Raw genomic sequence first — 23,337 nt, 5'->3', positions numbered from 1 at the left:
AAGGCTGGAATGTAACCCTTTAGTCCCACTACCCGATACAAGCTACAAGTTAGGATTCCAAGACACAGCTCCCCAGTTTCAGAGTTGGAGCTCTTGACTGCTGCTGCTTTTCTCTCTCATTGGTGGCAAAGGTGACTTGAGAAACTGGTGTTGATGCCTCTGTGTATTCATTCTGTGTTGTCTCCAAGTTAGCTCTGCCTTGACTGTCTGAAAGAGGAGTGTTCAGAGGCTTAGAAAGAAATGGCTGGCCAAAGCACAGGTCAGGAAAATCACTGAATCTGGAGGTTGGAAAGAAAACATAATTGTTGCCAGCTTGACTTTCCCTTTTCCATCTTTCTGGTAGTATAAGTCTAGATAACTTTCATCCTCTTTTTTTTTTTTTTTTTTTTTGGAGACAGAGTCCCACTCTGTTGCCCAGGCTGGAGTGCAGTGGTGCCATCTTGGCTCACTGCAACCTCCACCACCTGGGTTCAAGCAATTCTCCTGTCTCAGCCTCCTGAGTAGCTGGGACTACAGGCACTCACCACCACGCCCAGCTAATTTTTGTATTTTAATAGAGATGGAGTTTCACCATATTGGCCAGGCTGGTCTTGAACTCCTGACCTTGTGATCCGCCTACCTTGGCCTCCCAAATGTTGGGATTACAGGCGTGAGCCACCACGCCCGGCCTCATCTTCCTTTTTTGAGGCAAAGTAAGACGTATTCCCTTCAGGAAATTTCCCTTTTTCTTGACACCAGGGTGATAGTTGGCATATTTTCATATTGACTCACTTTCTTGCTTCACCTGCAGCGAAGCATATTGTACTCCATTATCTGGAATGTTTTGTCTTTATAGGTTCCATTAAGAGATAAAATATTTACTTTTAGAACTTTTAGAAAGTCTTGGGCTTAATTATTAAAGACATATATTTTCTCTTTTTTATGTTTTATATTGCTTTGAATGCTAAGTGTCACTGAAGTGATGATTCGTGAAGAAGTGGTCTTATGGGCTCAAATTTGCATTTATTAGGAGGTAAATTTGAGTTTAATACTTGAAATATAAAAGCACGCTTTTATGCTGTTATACATATTCCTGTATAGCTACATAACAACTCTTGCTCTAAAAAGAGGGCAAGGGAGAAAAGAATAAATCATTAGTCTAATAATAAACCAAAAGGCCTATTTATTTGAAACTTATTATTTAAAACTAGTATAAATTATAAAGGAAAATATTCATTGAAAAGGTCTGTATTAAATACACAGTGTCTTTAAGATTTAAAACAGCTTGTCACCTCTTTGATACGCTACACACAACTGAATAACTTAAATGTTTGAACATCTATTGTCTTTTAATTATGTTCTAGTTTGTTTATTGTTGAAGACAATTAAATAAATTGAAGTTCAACTGCTTTGAAGAATTTATGGAAAATCTAAATATACTTTTGGAAAATTCATCATGCATGAGGGACAAGGGAGAATCCTAACTACAGTATCAGTATGATTTCTTTCTCTTTTCCAATATTGCCAAGCCAAACAAATTAATGAAGGGGTAGGTAAATAAATCCCTTCTATTTTAAATGCACTTTGGTTTGATTTTTCCTTAAGAAAATAAGTTCTCTAATATTCACAATACATGATATTTAGGTGCAGTCAGTTTTTCCTATGTATTTACTCGCAAGCTCAAACTAGATTATTTAGCTATACAATACTTCAGCTATTGGGCTGGAATTTATTTTCTTCTAAACGTGAATGTTTATAGTCTTATGTATTCTCAGTCCTTCTGGACTAAGGTGAAGTTTTGTGATAGAACTGGCCTTTTGCCCTGTTATTAATAATCTGGTAGATTATTAACTGGGATAGAACTTTAAAAACTTCGAACTGCCAGAAACTTTATACCTGGGCTTCAGAATCTGTAAGACTGATATAATAACTGCTTTCCTTCAATTCGCAGAGAGTTATTGTGAGCACAAATCAGATAATGATAGCAAGAGGCTTTCAGTTTAGAAAAGTGTCAGTAGTATTGGCTTTAAAAATCAGTGATCTGAAAAAAAATATTTTAGACTCTAGATCATCATAGGACTTTTTCACTGAAGCAGTACATCATGACTGCTGTTTTTATAATTAACTTTGGTATTGGAGTCCTCCCAATGTTTAATGACCTTGAATTACAGTAGGAAGGTTGCAAAAGATTTAATACTGTTAAAAATAAATCACATTCAGATTTTAAAATATGGTATATGTAGAATACCATGCTAGAAATACCAAATTATGCTTTAACCTGAATGTTTCAAAACTTTCCTAGCAACTCATACTCATACACGTCAACACTACCCATGACCTGAAAAATGACAACTGGCCCACTGAACTGGTCCTTCTGGCTTTTCACACTGCAGTGCTTGTTTTAAATACAGTTGACCCTTGAATATAACACGTTTGAACTTGGAGGACCCACTTATATGGATTTTTTCAATACAGTCAGCCCTCCATACATTCTGGGTCCAGCATCTGAAACCAAATGTGAATGGAAAATATAATACTCAGGTATTTTCTGCATCTGAAACCAAATGCGAATGGAAAATACACTGTTCACATTGTGTGAAACCTACATTATACAGAAAACCGACTTTCTGGGTCTGTGATGTGCAGGACTTTAGTATGCATGGATTTGTGGTATTCTGGGGTCCTGGAACCAATCCCCTTCCGATACAGAGGAATGACTGCTTCTTCCATCAGTTCTTTCCCTTTGTCACACAATCTAAGAAGTCAGCAAACTTCTTACTTTTTTTCTTTTAGCATCCACTCATCATCCCACATCATTTCCTTGGGAAATAGAAGAAGAATCCCATCTTAATCCACTTTGCATTCAATTTCTCTTTCTTCTATTTCTCCATCTCCCTCTCATTTAAGCAGGTCATACTTAGTAACCATCTATTTAAGAACTTTGCCCCCTCAGATTATATTTCAGAATCTTTATAATAAATTCAGGAAAATGTTCACTGCATTGTATGCTTTCTCTTATGAAATTATACACATGAAGAAATCAATCGTGACAAATTACAGAAGTCAGTGGTAAAAATGTCCATGTACTTTTATCAGCATCACTAAGCACCTTGCATTTTCCTCGTGTAGATAATAGCATGTTTAAAGTAGTCCTCTCTTATTTGTGGTTTCACTTTCTATAGTTTCAACTACCTGCAGTCAACCATGGTCTGAAAATTTTAAATGGAAAATTCCAGAAATGAACAGTTTATAAGTTTACATTTAGGATCTTGTTTCTAGCCTGTGGTTGCAGGCATAACCTGGCTTTAAATTATGCTCTGCTTTGCAGTTATTCTCTCAGTTCAGTGTCTAAAAAGTCTTTGCTTATTCATGATGGCTTGCTCTCAGTTTTGTTTCACTCCACAGACAATAAACTCCATTTCTAATGAACAAAACCATGGTTTTAGAACCTGAGATCTGTTGCAACTTGACAAGAGGAAAATTTTCTGAATTTCTCCTAGAGTTGGTATAAATGACAGTGGAATTTGATGAGTTTACTAAATTTCAGAAATTTGATAAGAGCAAAAAAAATTGGTCAGCTGTCATGAATTTATATTGTCTAGTCTTCTCTTAGATCCAGCATCATATTTCATTTGTTTTACTACCATTTCTTATACTGCCATTAAAACATGTTTTTGACCAGGCGCAGTGGTTCGCGCTTGTAATCCCAGCACTTCGGGAGGCCGAGGCGGGCAGATCACCTGAGGTCAGGAGTTCGAGACCAGCCTGACCAACATAGAGAATCCCAGTCTCTACTGATAATACAAAAATTAGCCAGGTGTGGTGGTGCATGCCTGTAATCCCAGCTACTCGGGAGGCTGAGGCAGGAGAATAGCTTGAACCAAGGAAGCGGAGGTTGCGATGAGCCGAGATTGCGCCATTGCACTCCACTACAGCCTGGGCAAGAAGAGCAAAACTCCGTCTCAAAAGAAAAAAAAAAAATTGTGACATAGATTTCATGGTAGAAAAAGGATGCATTGTCTTTTAAACTGGGCTCAAAAAAGTGACACATACTGGACGTACTAATGTTGAGGCCTCAAGCAACCCTCCCACCTTGGCCTCCCAAAGCACTGGGATTACAGGTGTGACCCACTGTGCCCAGCCCTATAATTTAAACTTCTTATAGGGTTCATCAATGAAGCAAAGAAGACAATTTTGAACAATAAATTAATTTAGTTTAAAAGGGCTTTGGACTTCTCTTTATATTTGTAAAGTGTTTGAATATCCTGAATTACATAGATAAGTAGCTACAAATGATAATAGTTTATATTGGTTTATTTTACAACAATAAATAGATCTTTAGACTTTAGTTTTACAGAGAGAGCAGGAATAGCTTTATTTCTAGGACCACCGGAAAGTTAATTTAGCAGCATAAGTTAATAAATTAATTCCCTCATTGTCTTAAAATTTGGTATGTAAAACTATTGAACTTGAGTCTTATTTATTCAATTTTTTTTTTTTTTTTAGATTCAGGGAGTATATGTGCAGGTTTGTTACATGGGTATATTGTGTAATGGTGAGCTTTGGACTTGTAGTGTACCCATCACCTAAACAGTGAACACTGTACCCAATAGATAATTTTTTTATTTTTATTTTTTTTCTGAGATGGAGTTTCGCTCTTGTCACCCAAGCTGGAGTATGATAGCATGATCTTGGGCTGACTGCAATCTGTGCCTCCTGAGTTCAAGCAGTTCTCTTGCCTCAGCCTCCCAAGTAGCTGGGATTATAGGTACCCACAACCATACCCGGCTGATTTTTGTGTTTTTAGTAGAGACGGGGTTTTTCTTTGTTGGCCAGGCTGGTCTCTAACTCCTGACCCCAGGTGATCTGCCTACCTCGGCCTCCATTAGTGCTTGGATTACAGGCATGAGCTACTGGCACGGCCCCCTAATAGGTAATTTTTAACCCTCACCCCCCTTCCACCCTCCCTCCTTTTGGAGTCCCCAGTTTTATTTATTTATTTCCATCTGTGTGTCCATGTGTACCAATTGTTTGACTCCCACTAATAGGGTGAGAACATGCACTATTTGATTTTCTGTTTCTGAGTTATTTCACTTAGGATAATGGCCTCCAATTCTGTCCAAGTTCCTGCAAATGATATGATTTAATTCTTTTTTTATGGCTGGATAGTATTCCATGATGTGTATCTACTACATTTTCTTTATCCAGTCAACTATTGTTGGATACTTAGGTTGATTCCATGACTCTGCCATTGTGAATAGTGCTGCGATAAACATATGGGTGCAGGTATCTTTTTTCTGTAATGATTTCTTTTCCTTTGGGTAGATGCTCAGTAGTGGGATTGCTGGGTCGAATGGTCATTCTATTTTTAGTTCTTTGCGAAATCTTCATACTGTTTTCCATAGAAGTGGTACTAATACACATTCCCACCGATGGTGTGTAAATGTTTCCTTTTGTCTACATCCATGCCAACATCTGTTGCTTATGACTTTTGTTTTGTTTTTTGAGACTGAATCTCACTCTGTTGCCCAGGCTGGAGTGCAGTGGTGTAATCTCAGTTCACTGCAACCTCTGCCTCCCGGGTTGAAGCAATTCTCCTGCCTCAGCCTCTGGAGTAGTTGGGATTACGGCGTGTGACACCATGCCTGGCTCTTTTTTTTTTTTTTTTTCTTTTTGTATTTTTAGTAGAGGTGGGGTTTTGCCATGTTGCCCAGGCTGGTCTCCAACTCCTAGCCCCAAATGATCCACCTGCCTCAACCTCCCAAAGTGCTGGGATTATAGGTGTAAGCCACCATGCCCGGCCTTGCTTTTTAATTATAGCCATTCTTGAGTGTTATTTTTTAATCTTAGCTTTAAGGTAGCTATTTAAAGAAAATCTAATCCAATATTTACAGAATGTCAGAACTCTGCAGAAAATACCATTTGAAAACTACTAATCAGGCTGGGTTCAGTGGCTCATGTCTGTAATCCCAGTACTTTGGGAGGCCAAGGTGGAAGAATCGCTTGAGTCCAGGAGTTCAAGAGCAGCTTAGGCAACGTAGTGAGTCCCCATATCTAAAACATTAAAAAAAAAATAATGCCAGGCTTGATGGCATGTGCCTATATAGTTCAGCTACTCAGAAAGCTGAGGTGGGAGGATCACTTGAGCCCAGGAGGTTGAGGCTGAAGTGAGCCGTGATCATCGTGCTACTGCACTCCAGCCTGCATGATAGAGTAAGACCCTGTCTCAAAAAAAAAAAAAAAAACAAAAGTACTAATCATGCTTTATATAACATATAACATTATCTCTGTAGAGTGAGAGTATAGATTCCTTTTTTTTTTTTTCTGAGACTGAGTTTTGCTCTTGTTGCCCAGGCTGGAGTTCAGTGGCACAATCTTGGCTCACTGCAACTTCTGCTTCCTGGGTTCAATCGATTCTCCTGCCTCAGCCTTCCTGAGTAGCTGGGATTACAGGCATGCACCACCACGCTCGGCTAATTTTGTATTTTTAGACGAGACAGGGTTTCTCCATGTTGGTCAGGCTGGTCTCGAACTCTCGACCTCAGATGATCCTCCTGCCTCGGCCTCCCAAAGTACTGGGATTACAGGCGTAAGCCACCACGCCCAGCCTGAGAATATAGTTTCTAATCATACTCTTTATTTCAGGAAAATTGCCAAATGGAGAAAATGTGAAAATATTTCTTATAAAGGGTTAGATTAATATGAGTAAATTCTCATTAAAAATATGTTGTGTTCTGGAATTTTCAGAAATTTTCTTTAAATATCACTTTTAATCAATATTACAAGTAGTTGCCACCACAAAATTTTTGACCTATAAGTAACTGAAGTAGTATTAGTTAGCCATTTTATGATTACATTTGCATGTTTTCATTAGCTTGCCATTCTAACAGGTCCTCATTTTTGTCTAATTTGCAGTTCCGAATTGTAAACGTTGTCCTTCCACTCCCACTGTGAGGTATCAAAGGAGAATGAGGACTTTTTTTTAATCCCCTGGCTTATTTAAAATTGGTCTAATATTTTTAGCCCTCCACTGAAGTGACTGCCGTCTCCTCTTTGAGGAAGAATCGTGGATCCTGATGTCAGAAAGGAACTCTGAAGATGCCCTAGTTTAGTTCTGTGCCTGTAGATGCATGCTTTTTATAAAGCTGTGCAAAGAGAAAACTTTTCCAAAACCACACACGTTTTGTGCCCCTTTAGAAAGTCAGATATTTAAAGGAACCCTGTGGCAAATCCTTTTTTGAGGCAAATGCTCCTTTGTGCATCTTGGTGCTTTAAAGAGCCATTGGAAATTTTCTGACAGCACCTGCCCCAACCCATGAGAGCTGCCAGTGCAGTGCTTTCCCCTCAAAGAGGATCCTCCTTTCCACACAGCCAGTGGCCCCAGTACCCCTGAAGTCCAAAGTACCATAGTGGTGCCAGACATTCCTCTGTGGGCTGGCAGATGTCTCAGGCTGGCACCCACCTTCCTGTTAAATTCCACACAAGATTTACAGGCTGTTTGACATCAAAATTAAATTGAGAAAATTAATATAAAATGAGAACATTATAATCCATGATCTCGTGTGTCCCTTCTAGCTAAAATGAGTCTAGGAAACAAGCATAGCATGAGCATCGCTTTTTTTTTTCTGTGTGGAATACTTTCACATAATCTAGTAACTAAGGCTTACTAAGGTTAAGATTCCGAGTCCACCGCTCACTTGCATAACATTATAGAGCAAATAACATAATTACCCTAAACATCAATGTCCTGTGAGTAAAGTAGAATTAATGATGGTGTCTACCTCACAGGGTAGTTGTGAGCTCTGAATGCAGTCTTATCAAGTATTAATTTAATATTAATATTAATTGAAATATGGTATGTAGTGTGTACTAGGGACTTTAATAATTCTTAACTGTTTTTACCATTATTTCAAAATCCTGTTAATGCCTAGAAAAATATAACTTTGAAAAGTAAAAAAGAAGAGTAAATGTAAAGTAAGCAAAGAGGAATACAGCTTTTTAATAACCTTCTTCCCCTCCCTGCGTGCCCCTCTGCAGAATGTGATAAGTTGCGGCATGATGGCTACCGCAGTTCTCAGTACTACTCTCAGGGACCCACCTTTGCGGCCAACGCCAGCCCACTCTGTGATGAGTACCAAGACGAAGATGAAGAAGCAGATCAAAAGGTAAGCTTCAAAGTTCAACACGGGGTCCTGGGTTGGATTCCAGAACACAGAAAGGATATATGTAGACAAACTGGTAATATCAAAATCAAGCCTGTATTTTAATCAATAGTATTGTCTCAAGTGAATATCTTGGTTTTGACAAATGTGCCATAATTATGTAAGAGAATAACATAAATGGAAACTGGGTGAAGGGTACACAGGAAACTCTCAATACTCTTTGCAGCTTTTCAGAAAATATAAAACTATCCTGATTTTTAAAAAGGTAAGATTAGAATCTAAAGAATTTATAAAGGAGACATAAAATCAGTGTATTTGTGCATCTAAAATATTCTTTTTTGGTTAGAAAAATAAAGGGCTTTTTTCTCTTGTTTGATTTTTCATATGACCAAGAACTCAGTTATATGACAATGAAGAACTCTGATCATAATCGTAGAACCCACTGCTTTACAGTGGTCAGTGTTATTGATAGAAATAGAATAGAAACAGTGCATTTACTTAATATTATTGCACTAGCCAATTCATTTAGTGATGCTATGTTACATTTGGGTTCCTTTTCCTCTGCCATCTCTGGCGATATGCACAAACCACTTAAGATAAGTAATTTTCTTAATACTAAATACATATGAAAGAATAAAAATGTATGAAGATTTTGATTTATGTAGTTTTATTTTCATTTATTAAGTAATGTGGATTGACACTGGAATTATTACTTAAAATAAGATTTGATGAATAGTGTTTTGTTTCACAACCATTTTAATTAATTAAAAACTTTCAGTGGAATTAGGCCAATTTATAAGTGCCTTATTGATTGAAGAACATTATTCAAAATTTATTGTCCTTTTCCTCAAATAGGTAACTTCAGAGAATAAAATAAGATAAGAATTGATCAAAACATGGGAAATTAAGCCAGGCGTTGTGGCATGCATCTGTTATATCAACTACTTGGAAGGATGAGACAGGAGGATCCCTTGAGCCCGGGAATTTGAGTTGTGGTCACTCCATTGTACTCCAACCTGGGCAGCAAAACAAGACCCTGCCTCAGAAAGCAAAAGGGAAATTACTACCTTAAACTTTTGATCTTCAAATGATCTTAACCCGGATTTTTTCTTTAGATTCACTTTTTTTTTTTTTTTTTTGGTGAGACAGTCTTGCTTGCTCTGTCACCCAGGCTGGAGTGCAGTGATGCAGTCTTGGCTCACTGCAACCTCCACCTCCCAGGTTCAAGCAATTCTCATGCCTCAGCCTGCAAGTAGATGGAATTACAGGCACACGCCACCACGCTTGGCAGAGTTTTGTATTTTCAGTAGATACAGGATTTCACCATATTGTCCAGGCTGGTCTTGAATTCCTGACTTCAAGTGATCTGCCCACCTCAGCCTCCCAAAGTGCTGGAATTACAGGCACGAGTCACTGCGCCTGGTCTACATTTTTAAATTAATGTTTTAAATTGACAAATCATAATTATATGCATTTATGGAGCACAATGTGATGATTTGATATAGATACACAACATGGAATGATTAAATCAGACTAGTGTATCTGTCACTGTGCTTACCTATTATTTTTTATGGCAAGACATGTGAAATTTACGCTCTTTGTTATTTTGAAATATACAATTTGTTATTAGAGATTGTAGTCATCCTACTGTGCAATAGATATAAAAACTTATTCCACCTGTCTGAAATGTTGTCCCCTTTGATCAACAACTTTCTATTCCTTCCCTTTCCACCTAGATTTTTATCACAGAATGTTTTTTCTAGTTCTTGAAAGGTATTCTCACATATTGGATTGCTCCTTTGAGCCTTTAAAATATACAAAGACAGTATCTTACTATAATGAGTAAAGCATTCATTTCAAAATTAATCTGAACTCTAATTTTGAAAATTTTCATTTTTCTCTTGTTGGCATGAGGGGAAAATGAAAACCAGAAAGTGAATTATAGAGTGAGACTTTTGTTTATCCAGATATACATTAGCCTTATACTGACGCTCAGAGAAGAAGAAAAGTTTATAATGGGGCCCAGTGAGACAGATGCTTTCTGGGTGTATAGAGTCCACTAGCAAATTGGCATTGTCATGACAGCATCCTAAGATTTTTCTGGAGAATGGAAAAATCGTTTCTAATTCTCACATAGCTCTTTGCTTACCATGACACTCAACTCTGAGGGAAGTTAGCCTCTGCACTAGTTTCTACTCCTCTGTACCATTGCCACAGACCCTGACAGCCAAACAGCCCTCTCCCAGATGTGTGTGAGAGTGTGGACAAATCACCCCCAAGAAAACAGGCTCCTATCCTGCTGAAAATGAGTGCAATGAAAATGGTCATGTATAAGGGAATATATATAAAAGTCATCCTTTATATGATGTGATATGACATGACATCCCAGTAAACACAAATGTTTCCATAATAATTACCTTAGTGTGATTTGCTGATGCTGGCATCACTAGACCGGGAACGAGAAGTTGACGGTGGGACCCTTGACAAGTCTCCTTGGGATCCACAGTGTCCTTCTTTTTGTGAAAGGGAGGAGGTAGGCAGTGGGAGGACCTGTCTGGTGTGTGTGGGAGGAGAGCTATTTTCTGGGGTCCCTCCCAACCCTCTCCAAGTTACAATGTCTGCCTTCATGGCTTTCCTATATTTGGTCTCTTACAAAAGCACACAGCCACTTTCAAATCTTAGCTTTCTTTGCTGCTATCAATTTTTGTTACTTTTGTGATTTTTAAAAATCCAGGTTTGGTTAGGTGTGTTGGCTCACACCTGTAATCCCAGCAATGTTGGAGGCCAAGGTGACCAGATAGTTTGAGCTCAGGAACTCAAGACCAGCCTGGGCAATGTAGCAAGACCTTGTCTCTACAAAAAATAGAACAAAAACTAGCTGGGTGTGGTAGCACACCTGTAGTGCCAGCTCCTCGGGAGGCTAAGGTGGGAGGATTGCTTAAGCCCAGGAAGTCAAGGCTACAGTGAGACATGTTTGCACCACTGCACTCCAGCCTGGGCAACTGAGTGAGACCCTGTCTCAAAAAAGAAAAAAAAATCAGGTTAATACTTGTTCTTGGGTAAAAGTATTTTGAAATCCTTGGAATATATCATTAGAGATCTTTATGGGGAACTTGTATTTTTCCTTTTCTTAAATATGTAGAACCAAGTTGAAGTATATTAGAAAAATGTTCAATCATTAGATCTGAATGTCATCTCAAGGCAATCTCTGTAAGAAATTGGTTTCAGAATAAAATAAATATCAAATTATTTTATCAAATATATATTAGACATTATTATGTACTAATTAAATATCAGCTAACAAATTATACCATCATAATAGCTAACTGCCTGCTTCCCCTTCCTGCCTCCCTCACTCCCTTCTTACATTCTTCTCTTGGAGCAACCTCACTGAGTTTTGTATTAACTTCACCATTTCTTGATTCTGTGCAGCATCAAAAAAACCACTTGCCACCCAACTATAACATATAGCCAATTCCACGATCTTGGAGCACATTTCCCATCCTTTTGCTTATTCATCATGGTTGGATTAATTGCAGCACTCTGTTTTTTGTGTTTTTGTTGTTGTTGTTTTGTTTTGTTTTTGGGGCAGGGTCTCACTCTGTTGAGTCTGTTGCCCAGGCTGGAGTGCAATGGCACAGTCACAGTTCACTGTAGCCTCAACCTCCTGGGTTCAAGTGATCCTCCTGCCTCAGCCTCCCGAGTAGGTGAGACTCCAGGTGCACATCTCCACGCCCAGCTAATTCTTGTATTTTTTTTGTAGAGATGGGGTTTTACCATGTTGCCCAGGCTGGTCTAGAACTCCTGGGCTCAAGCAATCTGCCCGCTTTGGCCTCCCAAAGTTCTAGGCTTACAGGCGTGAGTCATCACACTCAGCCTTGTTCTTCTTAACTACATAAAGTTGACAAGTCTTAGTGTGCTGTCAGTGACAAAGATCCTGAAATTGGTATGGAAATTAAACACATAAGCCTTATGTTTTCTCTACCACTTCCTATAGGTCCCTCTCCATAACTCATGTGCGAATGTCTTCAGGTTGAAGTGAGGGTTTCATTTGTGTGCATCTGCATAGTACGTGATTGGCTGCTTAGTTGGCTTATTCATTCAACAGTAATTCCTTGAGTTATTTCTACTAAGTAAATATTTGCTCTGAGTCCAAATCTTTATTAATCTTCATGGCCCTTCCTGCCATTCACTAGGTCACTGTGATGCACGGATGCATCCAAGCTGTACAGCCAGCAGTGGTGGTCATTTAGGACCCAGAAACACTCCTCACAGCTCCGTAATGTGTTCTGAGAAAGAGCTCCTTCAAGCACAGAATTATAATTCCTTTGTAAAATAAGGACTTATTGATCACCTTCTATGTGCCAGAGACTATTCTAGGTGTTGGAGATGTAACAGTAAACCAAATGCAAGAAATCTCTGTCCTTGATGGAGCTTTGATTTCATGGGGAGGCACTAAGAGCAAATACAGTCATGCATTGTGGATACATGCTGAAAAATGCATTGTTAGGTGATTAGTCATTGTGCAAATATCATAGGGTGCACTTACCCAAACCTAGATGGTACAGCCTTCTACACACCTAGGCTAGATGGGATAACCCAGTGGCCCCCAGATTCTTTGTCAGCAGGGTCCAGTTTCATGGAAGACAATTTTTTCATGGCCCAGACGGGTGGGTGGGGCAGTTTTGGGATGAAACTGTTCCACCTCAGATCATCAGACACTAGTTGGATTCTCATAAGGAGGGTACAGCCTAGAGCCCTCACATGGAAAGTTCACAACAGGGTTTGCGCTCCTATGAGAATCTAATGCTGCCACTGATCTGACAGGAGGCGGAGCTCAGGCAGTAATGCTTGCTCGCCTGCCGCTCACCTCCTGCTGTTCAGCCCAGTTCCTGACAGGCCACAGATGGGTACAGGCGCACGGCCTGGGGGCTAGGGACCCCCGGTGTATGGCCTATTGCTCCTAGGCTACAGCATGTTATTATACTGAATACTCTAGATAATTGTAACAATGGTGAGTATTTGTGTATCTGAACATAGGAAAGGCACAATAAAAACACAGTAGAAATGATGAAAAATGGTACATCTGAGCAGGACACTTACCATGAATGGAGCTTGCAGGACTGGACGTTGCTCCGAGTGAGTCAGTGAGTGTGGTGAGTGAATGTGAAGGCCTAGGGCATTATTGTACACTATTGTAGGCTTTATAAACACCGTAGACTTAGGCTGCACTATATTTATAAACAAAAATTTTTCTAGCCAGTTTCAGTAGCTCACGCCTGTAATCCCAGCACTCTGAGAGGCCAAGGTGGGAGGATTGCATGAGTCCAGGAATTCAAGACTAGCCTGGGCAACAAACTGAGACCCCATCTCTACAAAAAAGCAATATGTTTCTTTCTTCAATAGTAAATTAGCCGTAGCTTACTGTAACTTTTTTTTTTTTTTTTTTTTGAGACGGAGTCTCGCTCTGCCGCCCAGGCTGGAGTGCAGTGGCCGGATCTCTGCTCACTGCAAGCTCCGCCTCCCGGGTTCACGCCATTCTCCTGCCTCAGCCTTCCGAGTAGCTGGGACTACAGGCGCCCGCCACCGCGCCCGGCTAGTTTTTTGTATTTTTTAGTAGAGACGGGGTTTCACCATGTTAGCCAGGATGGTCTCGATCTCCTGACCTCGTGATCCGCCCGTCTCGGCCTCCCAAAGTGCTGGGATTACAGGCTTGAGCCACCGCGCCCGGCCTAGCTTACTGTAACTTTTTTACTTTATAGGCTTTTAAATTTTTTAAACTTTTTGACTGTTTTGTAATAACACAGCTTAAAACATAAATACATTGTATGGCTGTACAAAGATATTTTCTTCATATCCTTATTCTGTAACAGTTTTTTTTATTTAAGATGTTTAATAAAAAAGTTTAAAGAGGAAAACACTAAGACACAAACGCACACACTAGCCTTGGCCTACACAGGGTACAGGGTCAGCAGCATCAATATCACTTTCTTCCCCTCCACATCTTGTCCTACTGGAAGTTCCTCAGGGGCAGTAACACCCATGGAGCTGTCATCTCCTGTGATAACAATACCCTCTTCTGGAATATCTTCTGAAGGACTGGCCTGAGGCTGTTTTACAGTTAACTTTTTTCATAAGTAGGAATACCTTCTAAAATAACAAAATATATAGTATGGTAAATACATAAACCAGTAGCATAGTCACTTGATATCTTTATCTTGTATATCATTACCAAGTATGATGTATTGTGCATAATTGTGTCATATTTTGTTTTTTTGTTTGTTTGTTTTGAGATGGAGTTTTGCTCTTGTCTCCCAGGTTGGAGTGCAGTGGCATGATCTCGACTCACTGCAACCTCTGCCTCCTGGGTTCCAGCAATTCTTAGTAGATTTTTAGTAGAGACGGGGTTTCACCATGTTGTCCAGGCTGGTCTCAAACTCCTGATCTCAGGTGATCCACCCACCTCGGCCTCCCAAAGTGCTGAGGCTACAGGCGTGAGCCGCCGTGCCGGGCCTCAGTTGTGTCATATTTTTATATGAGTCTTAGGGCAGTGAGTTTGTTTACACCAGAATCACCACAAGCAGGAGTAATGTGTTGTGCTATGTTGTGATGCCCGCGACATCATTAGGCAATAGAAATTTCTCAGCTCCGTTATGATCTTATGGGACCACCATCGTATATGTGGCCTGTTGTTGACTGAAATGTCATTATGCGCACATGACTGTAAGTAATTTTGCTCTGTTAGAGAGTGGCATATACTCTGGAGTAAAATCAACTGGAGGGACAGTTGCAATGTTAAATGAAAAGGGTAGGCCTTCCTCAGCATAGAGGTGATTGGGATTGAAAGAATGAACATTTCTGAAAGAACATTTTAGAAACAGAAAAATCATTCATTTCTGGAAGAACATTTTAGAAACAGAAAGCAGCCAATGCAGTAAATGTTTCTTAAGAGTGTATGTGGGGCTGGGCGCAGTGGCACATGCCTATAATCCCAGCACTTTGAAAGGCCTAGGTGGGTGGATCACTTAAGGTCAGGAGTTTAAGACCAGCCTGCACAACATGCTAAAACCCTGTCTCTACTAAAAATACAAAAATTAGCTGGGTGTGGTGGCAGGTGCCTGTGATCTCAGCTACTCAGGAGGCTGAGGCAGGAGAATTGCTTGAACCCAGGAGGCAGAGGTTGCAGTGAGCCAAGATCATGCCACTGCACTACAGCCTAGGTGACAGAGCCAGACTCTGTCTCAAAAAAAAAAAAAAAAAAAAAAGTATGTGATGTATCAGATGCTGCAAAATTCAAAGATTAATAAGATATTTTACATGCCTTAAGGATTTTACAGCTCTCCAGGGTAGGGAAAACTAAGTAGAATAAAAAGCATTATATATAACCTGCTGTTTTAAGTGTTTGGCATATAGTACTAGGTGAAAAAGAAATTATTCTGACTTGGATAATCAGGAAATGGGGGAGGGATCCAGAGATGGTAAAGTATGTAAGAAGAATGGTTACGGGGCTGTTGCAACAGGCAAGATGGCACTGAGGACTGAGACCAAAAGTATGGTAGAATGATGAGGAAGGGGGTGGTTAAGAGATGGGGCATTCCAGAGTTAGGAGACCAGTTTCAAGTTTTAGTTCTGCCACTTGCTGTGTTTCTTTGGATGCATCACACCCCTTTACAGCATGAATTTCCTTATATAGAAAGTGGGGAGTGGAAGAAGATTGTTCTCTGTGAGCTTGCAGGACTGGAAGTTGTTCTGGGTGAGTCAGTGAGTGTGGTGAGTGAATGTGAAGGCCTAGGGCATTATTGTACTCTGTGAGCTTTTGAACAAACAGTTTATTCATTCTTTTTGTGTGTGTGTGAGGCATACACATTGCTTTATTTAAAAAATACGGCGAAGAGAGCCAGGCGAGGGGGCTCATGTGTGTAATCCCAGCACTTTGAAAGGCCTAGGTGGGTGGATCACCTGAGGCCAGGAGTTTGAGGCCAACCTAGACAACATGGCGAAACCCTGTCTCTACTTAAAAAAACAAAAATTAGCTGGGCATGGTGGCACACACCTATAATCCCAGCTACTAGGGAGGCTGAGGCAGGAGAATCACTTGAACCTGCGAGGCGGAGGTTGCAGTGAGCCAAGATCACGCCGCTGCACTCCAGCCTGGGTAACAGAGCCAGACTCTGTCTCAAAAAAAAAAAAAAAAAAAAAGGTGAAGGGAAAATATCTAGCTATTTGAACGTAATTATTCCAAACATAGAAAACACACAATTAAAACAAGTGAAGGAAAGCTACTATAAAATAACAGCTTAGATACTTTTTAAGGATCACTTATAGTAAATCTAGAAATGGAAAAAAAAAATCACAGAGACAGAATCTGTTTAGCGCTAAGTGCAAATGCTGCTGAGATGTTAGCAGACTGAGACTCAGAATTGAAGCACTACAGCTGTTCTCCAGTGGCCTAGGGATGCTCTCTTCTCCCGCGCTCCCATCTTCAGCCTTCCTGCCCTGACCTCTCTTCAGAAGTGCCTGGCGAAGGCAGCAATGGCGACCACCTGCAGGATGGCCTCCAGGCTGTGGAGCACCAGGAGTGTGGCGCTGAGGGCCCAGTCCACCCACAACACCAGCGTCTGCCAAAGCAGGAAGTGGGCAGAGAGGAGGACGGTGCCAGCCGTGATGGCCAGGCTGGCGACCAGCAGCCTCTCAGCCTCTGTCAGGTTGCCCCTGGTGCCCAGGTATAACTATACTGCTTCCAGAGTCCCCATCAGAAACAACGAAGTGAGATCGAGGACCAGGTAGCAGTGAGGATAGCTGAACACCTGACCTTGCGTGCAACTGCCATCTTGCTCGCCCCCTCATTCATTTACTGAGTAAATATTCAGTCTTGCCAATATGCCAAGCATTGTTCTAAGTACTGAGAAGCCATCAAGTGAACCAAAGCCCCTTCTACTGAAGGGAAGATCATGGTGAACAAACAAGCATCATACAACACCAGGTGGTGATAAGTGTTACGAAGGTAAATAAAACAATGGTAAGGAGAGTTCCAGAGCGACAGGACTGCCAGTTTAGATTGAGTGTCCAAGAAGGACTCAGAATCGTCATTAGAGCAGACCATCAAGTGACATGTAAGAACGTCACCCAAGTGGGAGTTGAGCAATGAGAACACATGGACACAGGGAGGGGAACATCACACACCAGGGCCTGTCAGTGGGGTGGGGAGAAAGGGGAGGGAGAGCATTAGGGCAAATACCTAATGCATGTGGGGCTTAAAACCTAGACAACTGATTGATAGGTGCAGCAAACCACCATGGCACATATATATCTAAATAACAAACCTGCACGTTCAGCTCATGTATCCCAGAACTTAAAGTAAAATACAAAATAAAACATTTAAAAAAAAAAGAACATCACACATGGGAAGGCCTGGAAACCTTCTTGTAGTTACCCTGCGGGAAGAATAGCCACACACCAGAGCAGGTAGGCACGGAGCAAGGGGAAGAGTGGTGATAATGACTTTGGAGGAAATAACCAAGGACCAGATCACATAGGACCTAATTAGCCATAGTAAAGATTTTGGATTTGTTGCTCCTGGGTGAGATGGGAGTCACTGGAGGAGTTGAGCAGGGAAGTAACATGATCTGATTGATTATTTAATGGGATTTGTCTGTAGGAAAATTAGACCATAGACAGTGGAAGACAGAAACACAGAGATAAGACAATAGGCCCTTGCAGTAATCCAGAAAAGCGATGGCCAAGGGTGGCTGGGACCAGAATGGCAGTGGTGGGGTTTCTAGGTTTATTTGGAAAGTGAATCCTATAGGATTTGCTTAAGTTATGAGACAAAGAAGAGTTGAGGATAACTCCATCTGCTATTTTTCTAGCTTGGTCTCTCTAGAATCTCATTACAAAAATTATTTTACCCCCTGAGAAAGTCTCACCCATTAACCCTGCCCTCTTCATGTCCACACTCATCGTTCCCCGGCTTATATTACATGGCCTGCCATTGCACTCACTTCTTTGCACACATTTTCAACTCTGCTGGCTCCTTTCTCCTTCTGCCACTTTCCTGGCCAAGAACCCAACTCCAGTTTGATCCAACTCTTCCCTGCTTTGCACTAAAGCCTGATTGGTTGGTTAAACGAGGCTAGAGAAGGACGCCAGGGTGTGTTTCACTGAATGTATGACCTCAAGCCTCAAGTGCTGCCTAGCAATCCTACTATATTAACTCATCAGTTCATTCTTCCGCTCTCCCAAGTAATATTTCATACCTTCTCAAATCTCCAAACACAACTTCTTCTGTGTCACTTGCAGATCCTGCCTGCTGTGGTTTGGAAATGGATCGAGTTTGTCCCCACCAAAACTCATGTTGAAATGTGATCCCACTGTGGTAGTGTTGGAAGTTGGGGCCTAGTAGAAAGTGTCTGGGCTGTGGAGGAAGATCCCTCATGAATAGCTTGGTGGTGTTCTCTGGCTTGGTAGTGAGTTTCTGCCCTCTCTCTTGATGGGATTGGTTCTCGTGGAAATAGATTAGTTCTAGTGAGAGTCAGTTGTTATAAAGCCGGGAACCCTCAGATCCTCCCCTCATTGCACATGTCTGCTTCCCTTTTGATCATCTCTACCATGTTGTGACACAGCGTGAGAGCCCTTGCTAGAAGCCAGGGCCATGCCCTTGAACTTCTCAACCTGTGAAATCCTAAGCTAAATAAACCTCTACTCTTTATAAACTACCCAGTCTCAGATATTCTTTTATAGCAACAGAAAACAGACTCAGACTCTGCCCTTTGTATTTGCTGCACTAGGAAAACAAAAGCACTCAGGTCATATCTTTTCACCACCAAACCCATCAAACTTCTTACATCTCCTCCTTTATGCTCTCACCCTTTCCCGCCATTGCAATGCCCTGCTGTGTCCCAAGTGGCTAGCTCAGGGCCTGGCACACAGTAGGCACTCAGTATTTTTCCAGTGGGATGAATAAGGACAACTTCTCAAGGACTCCATATTTGCAATTCATCCCTCTCTCTTAGCCCTAATCAATTTTCTGTCTTGATTGCATCATAACCATCATTATACAAACATATTTTTGTATATTTTCTTTCATCTTGAAGAAACCCTGCTTTGACCTTTCATCCCCCTCAAATTTCTACCACATTGTTCACTTCAACTTTATAATTAAATATGTCCAAAGAACTGTCTAGACTTGCCATCTCCACATCCGTTTTTCACAATCTCTTTTGAAGCCCCTCCAAACAAACTTTTATCCCCCGCGCATACTTAAACTACTCTTGTTAAGTCTACCAATCACTTCCACGTTGCCAAATCTAATATTTAATAGTTAATTCTCAGACCTCATCTTACTCAGCCTCTCAGCATTTGACATTGTTTATGATTCTTTTCCTCTAAGAATACTTGGCTCTCATGACATGACACACTCCTGGTTTTCCTCTTCCCTCACTGGCCATTGCCTCTCAATCATTTGTTGGATAGTCCTTTTCTTCCAAATACCTAAAAGTTGGTTTAACTCAGGGCTCAAACCTTGAACCCCTGCTACTCTGTAACAGGCTCACTCCTTGGGTGATTTCATCGAGTCCCATGGCTTTAAGTGCCATGTGCTGATGTTTTGTAAATGTATATCTTTAGCCCAGACTCATGCAGTTACCTGCTTACTTTCCATCTCCACTGAAATGTCTTACAGGTATCTCAAACTTGTCCAAATCCAAATATGTGATTCTCACATTTCTTTTCAAAAAAAAAAAAAAAATGCTTCCTTCTTTCATAGTTTTTGCAAAACCACCTCAGTAAACCACAACTCCATTCTACCAGTTACTTAAGTCAAAAACCTAGGGCACGGTCTCTATTCTTTTCTTTTTCTCGCACCTTCAGCAACTTCTATAGGACTACCAATTTTTGAAACACCTTTAAAACCTCAATTCAGGCATCCTGCAATGGGTAGGTCAGGGGGTATGTCCATAGAGTAGGCAGCCGAGGCAGGTTAGAAGTGAGGCTGTGAAGGATTCAGGTAGGTGTTAGATGGGCCGTGCTGTGGATATTGAGTTCACCAGGAGTGATAACGGGAGTGCTGGTGGAGGGAGGCTGAGGTGGGCTCACAGAGGGGCAGTGCTAAGTGAAGGAATTCCTTTATTGCATAGCTAACAGGAAATCTCTGACACATTTTTAAGCAGAGAATTTTATGATTAGGAGTAAAAATTGTATATAGTAATCCCTCAGTATCCGTGGGCAACTGGTTCCAGGATTTCCCACAAATACCAAAATCTGTGGATGCTCAAGTCCACAGATGCTCAAGTCTATCAGATGATGTAGTATTTGCATATAAGCTACACATATCCTCTCATATACTAGATCACCTCTGGATTACTTATAATAACTAATATAATGTAAATGCTATGTAAACAGTTGTTATACTGTATTGTTTAGGGAATAATGACACAAAAAATGTCTGTATATATTCAGTTACAGACACAGCCATTCTTTTATTTTTTGTTCAAATACTTTTAATCCGTGGTTGGTTGAATGCACAGATACAGAATCCACAGATACAGAGGGCTGACGTATATCATCTTTTGATAGATGGGAGATACATAGGTAATTTTGAAACTGATTTTCCAGTTTATACAGTGTATCAAAACTGACCCTAGAAAAGAGGAAATATTTTATCAGAGTGATTACCATGAAAAAAACCCAAATCTTATCAAACGTTTACATCAAATTGAAAAAAATACCCAAGCCCAGATGGTCTTGTGTATGTTGGGTAGGAGTGGTCTTCTACGAAAGATGTTAAAGAATAGGTAAGTCCAATGCTTAAAACTTTTTCAGAGCAAAGGGAAAAAGTGCAGTTCTTTTTAATGAATTAGTTTAACACTGATGCCAAAACCTGGCAAAGATTGTACGAAGCAGAAAATTAACTAGCCAGTCTCACTCATGAATATTGGCTTTAGAGATCATAAATAAAACAGTAGGAAATATAATCTAACAGCTCATTAAAAGAACTATTCCAAAATCAACCTGGGTTTATTCCAATAGTAATGCAAGGATGCTTGATACTAGGCAATCTAATTATATATTAATAATATTAATAGATCTGAAGAGAAAAATTTTATATAGTCAAAACTGTAGATATTGACAAGTTGTTTGGTACAATTTAATGGCCATTCTTGATTTTAAAAAATATAGCAGAACTTAACAAAGTTTATCTGCCTTGTCCTCCAAATCCCACAATTTTTAATGGGCTGTTCCCACTAGAATGCGATATAAGAGAAGGACATTCACTATCATTATTACCACTTAGCATAGTATGGAAAGAGGTAGCCAACAAAATCAGGAAAGCTGTAGAATAAAAAGGGCAAAAGTGAGAAAGATTGAGATTATGTTACCACTCTTTGTTCGTGGTTAAGTCTATATACTGGGTAAATCCAAGAAAGTAATATTTCAAAATTTCTATAAATAACAGAGTTCAATGATATAGTAAGGTATAAAATTAATATATAGCAATCAATAACTTTCATATCTACAAAGTCAAATTAGAAGATACAACAGGAAAAATCTATTTAAAATAGCTATTGCAAAGTACAGATAAATTTAGTAAGAAAAGGACAAGATCTATATGAAAGAAACTTTAAAAAATACCATATGGCCAGGTACAGTGGCTCATGCCTGTAATCCCAGCACTTTGGGAGGCCAAGTTGGGTGGATCACCTGAGGTCAGGAGTTCAAGACCAGCCTGGCCAACATGGCGAAACCCCATCTCTACTAAAAATACAAAAATCAGCTGGACGTGGTGATGTGTGCCTGTAATCCCAGGTACTCGGCAGGCTGACGAAGGAGAACCCAGGAGGTGGAGGTTGCAGTGAGCCAAGAGTGTGCCCCACTGCTCTCCAGCCTGGGTGACAGAGCAAGACTCTTCTCAAAAACAAAAACAAACTACAGAACACAAATAAGATTTGAGTAACTGAAAAGACATATCATGTCCTCAGAGGCATTAATGTCAAAAAGCTCTCCATTCTGCCCAAGTTAATTTATAAGATTAACACAATACCAATAAAAACATGAGTAGATTTTTTCTGGGTTTTTTTTTTTTTTTTTTTTTTTTGGAGACAGAGTCTCACTCTGTTGCCCAGGCTGGAGTGCAGTGGTGTGAACTTGGCTCACTGCAACCTCTGCCTCCTAGGTTCAAGCGATTCTCCTACCTCAGCCTCCCGAGTAGCTGGTACTACAGGTGCCCACCACCACGCCCAGCTAATTTTTGCATTTTTAGTAGAGATGGGGTTTCACCATGTTGGTCAGGATGATCTCGATCTCCTGACCTCGTGATCCACCCTCCTCGGCCTCCCAAAGTGCTGGGATTACAGGTATGAGCCATCACACCCAACCTAATTTTTGCACTTTTAGTAGAGATGGGGTTTCACCATTTTGGCCAGGCTGGTCTTGAACCCCTGACCTCAAGTGATCTGCCTAGCTTGGCCTCCCAAAGTGCTGGGATTACAGGCATGAGCCACCACACCCAGCCTAATTTTTCTACTTTTAGTAGAGACAGGGTTTTACCATTTTGGCCAGGCTGGTCTTGAACCCCTGACCTCAAGTGATCCGCCTACCTTGGCCTCCCAAAGTGCTGGGATTATAAGCTGTTCTGTTTTGTCTTGATCTGAGGCTACTTTGAGGGGTTAAAGGAGAAGAGAGAGGACTAAGGAAGCTGAAGCTAAAGTTTGTAGCTAGGAAAGCTGTAAAACAAAGGAGCAGTAAGGAAGAACTGCCTTGACCAGGTGTGAGAACATAGAGTTAGGGATTCCTCCGTTGTGGCAGCCGAATGTACAAACCAGTATAACAGAATATTAAAAACAGTGTAGAAGTTAGAAATAGACCTAAATCTTCATGGGATTTAATAGATCATCAAGCTGTCATTTGAAATCAGGTGGGAATCCAGTAACTGTTGAAAGGGGCTCCAAGTCAGCAGTATGGTCTTCCATGTTAAGACTAAGACTCCTAACCATGGTTCATGTTCTTAACATCACCCAAACAGTTGGGATCTTTTTTTATTTTTTATTTTTTGAGTTGAGGTGTCACTCTGTTGCTTAGTCTGGAGTACAGTGGCACAATCTTGACTCACCACAACCTCTGCCTCCTGGGTTCAAAAGATTCTCCTGCCTCAGCCTCCCGAGTAGCTGGGACCACAGGTGCATGCCACCACGCCCAGCTA

The 23,337-nt window shown here is 40.6% G+C and overlaps 1 protein-coding gene across 2 annotated transcripts in view; it reads left to right on the top strand.

The window, feature by feature from the left end:
* The window catches only part of NHSL1 (NHS like 1), a 150,862-nt gene that overhangs the window by 91,177 nt on the left and 36,348 nt on the right, over window positions 1–23,337 (top strand). For both annotated transcript variants that reach the window (XM_025384311.1, XM_025384312.1), the window contains exon 3: window positions 8,017–8,144. In XM_025384311.1, the coding sequence (XP_025240096.1) occupies window positions 8,017–8,144 (128 nt within the window). The remainder of the gene's footprint in view (window positions 1–8,016; window positions 8,145–23,337) is intronic.

Source organism: Theropithecus gelada, chromosome 4, assembly GCF_003255815.1.
Source record: "Theropithecus gelada isolate Dixy chromosome 4, Tgel_1.0, whole genome shotgun sequence".
In the NCBI taxonomy this organism is placed as follows: Eukaryota; Metazoa; Chordata; class Mammalia; order Primates; family Cercopithecidae; genus Theropithecus; species Theropithecus gelada.
Note: the sequence above shows the minus strand (reverse complement) of the source record. Positions and strands in the feature narration are given on the sequence as shown.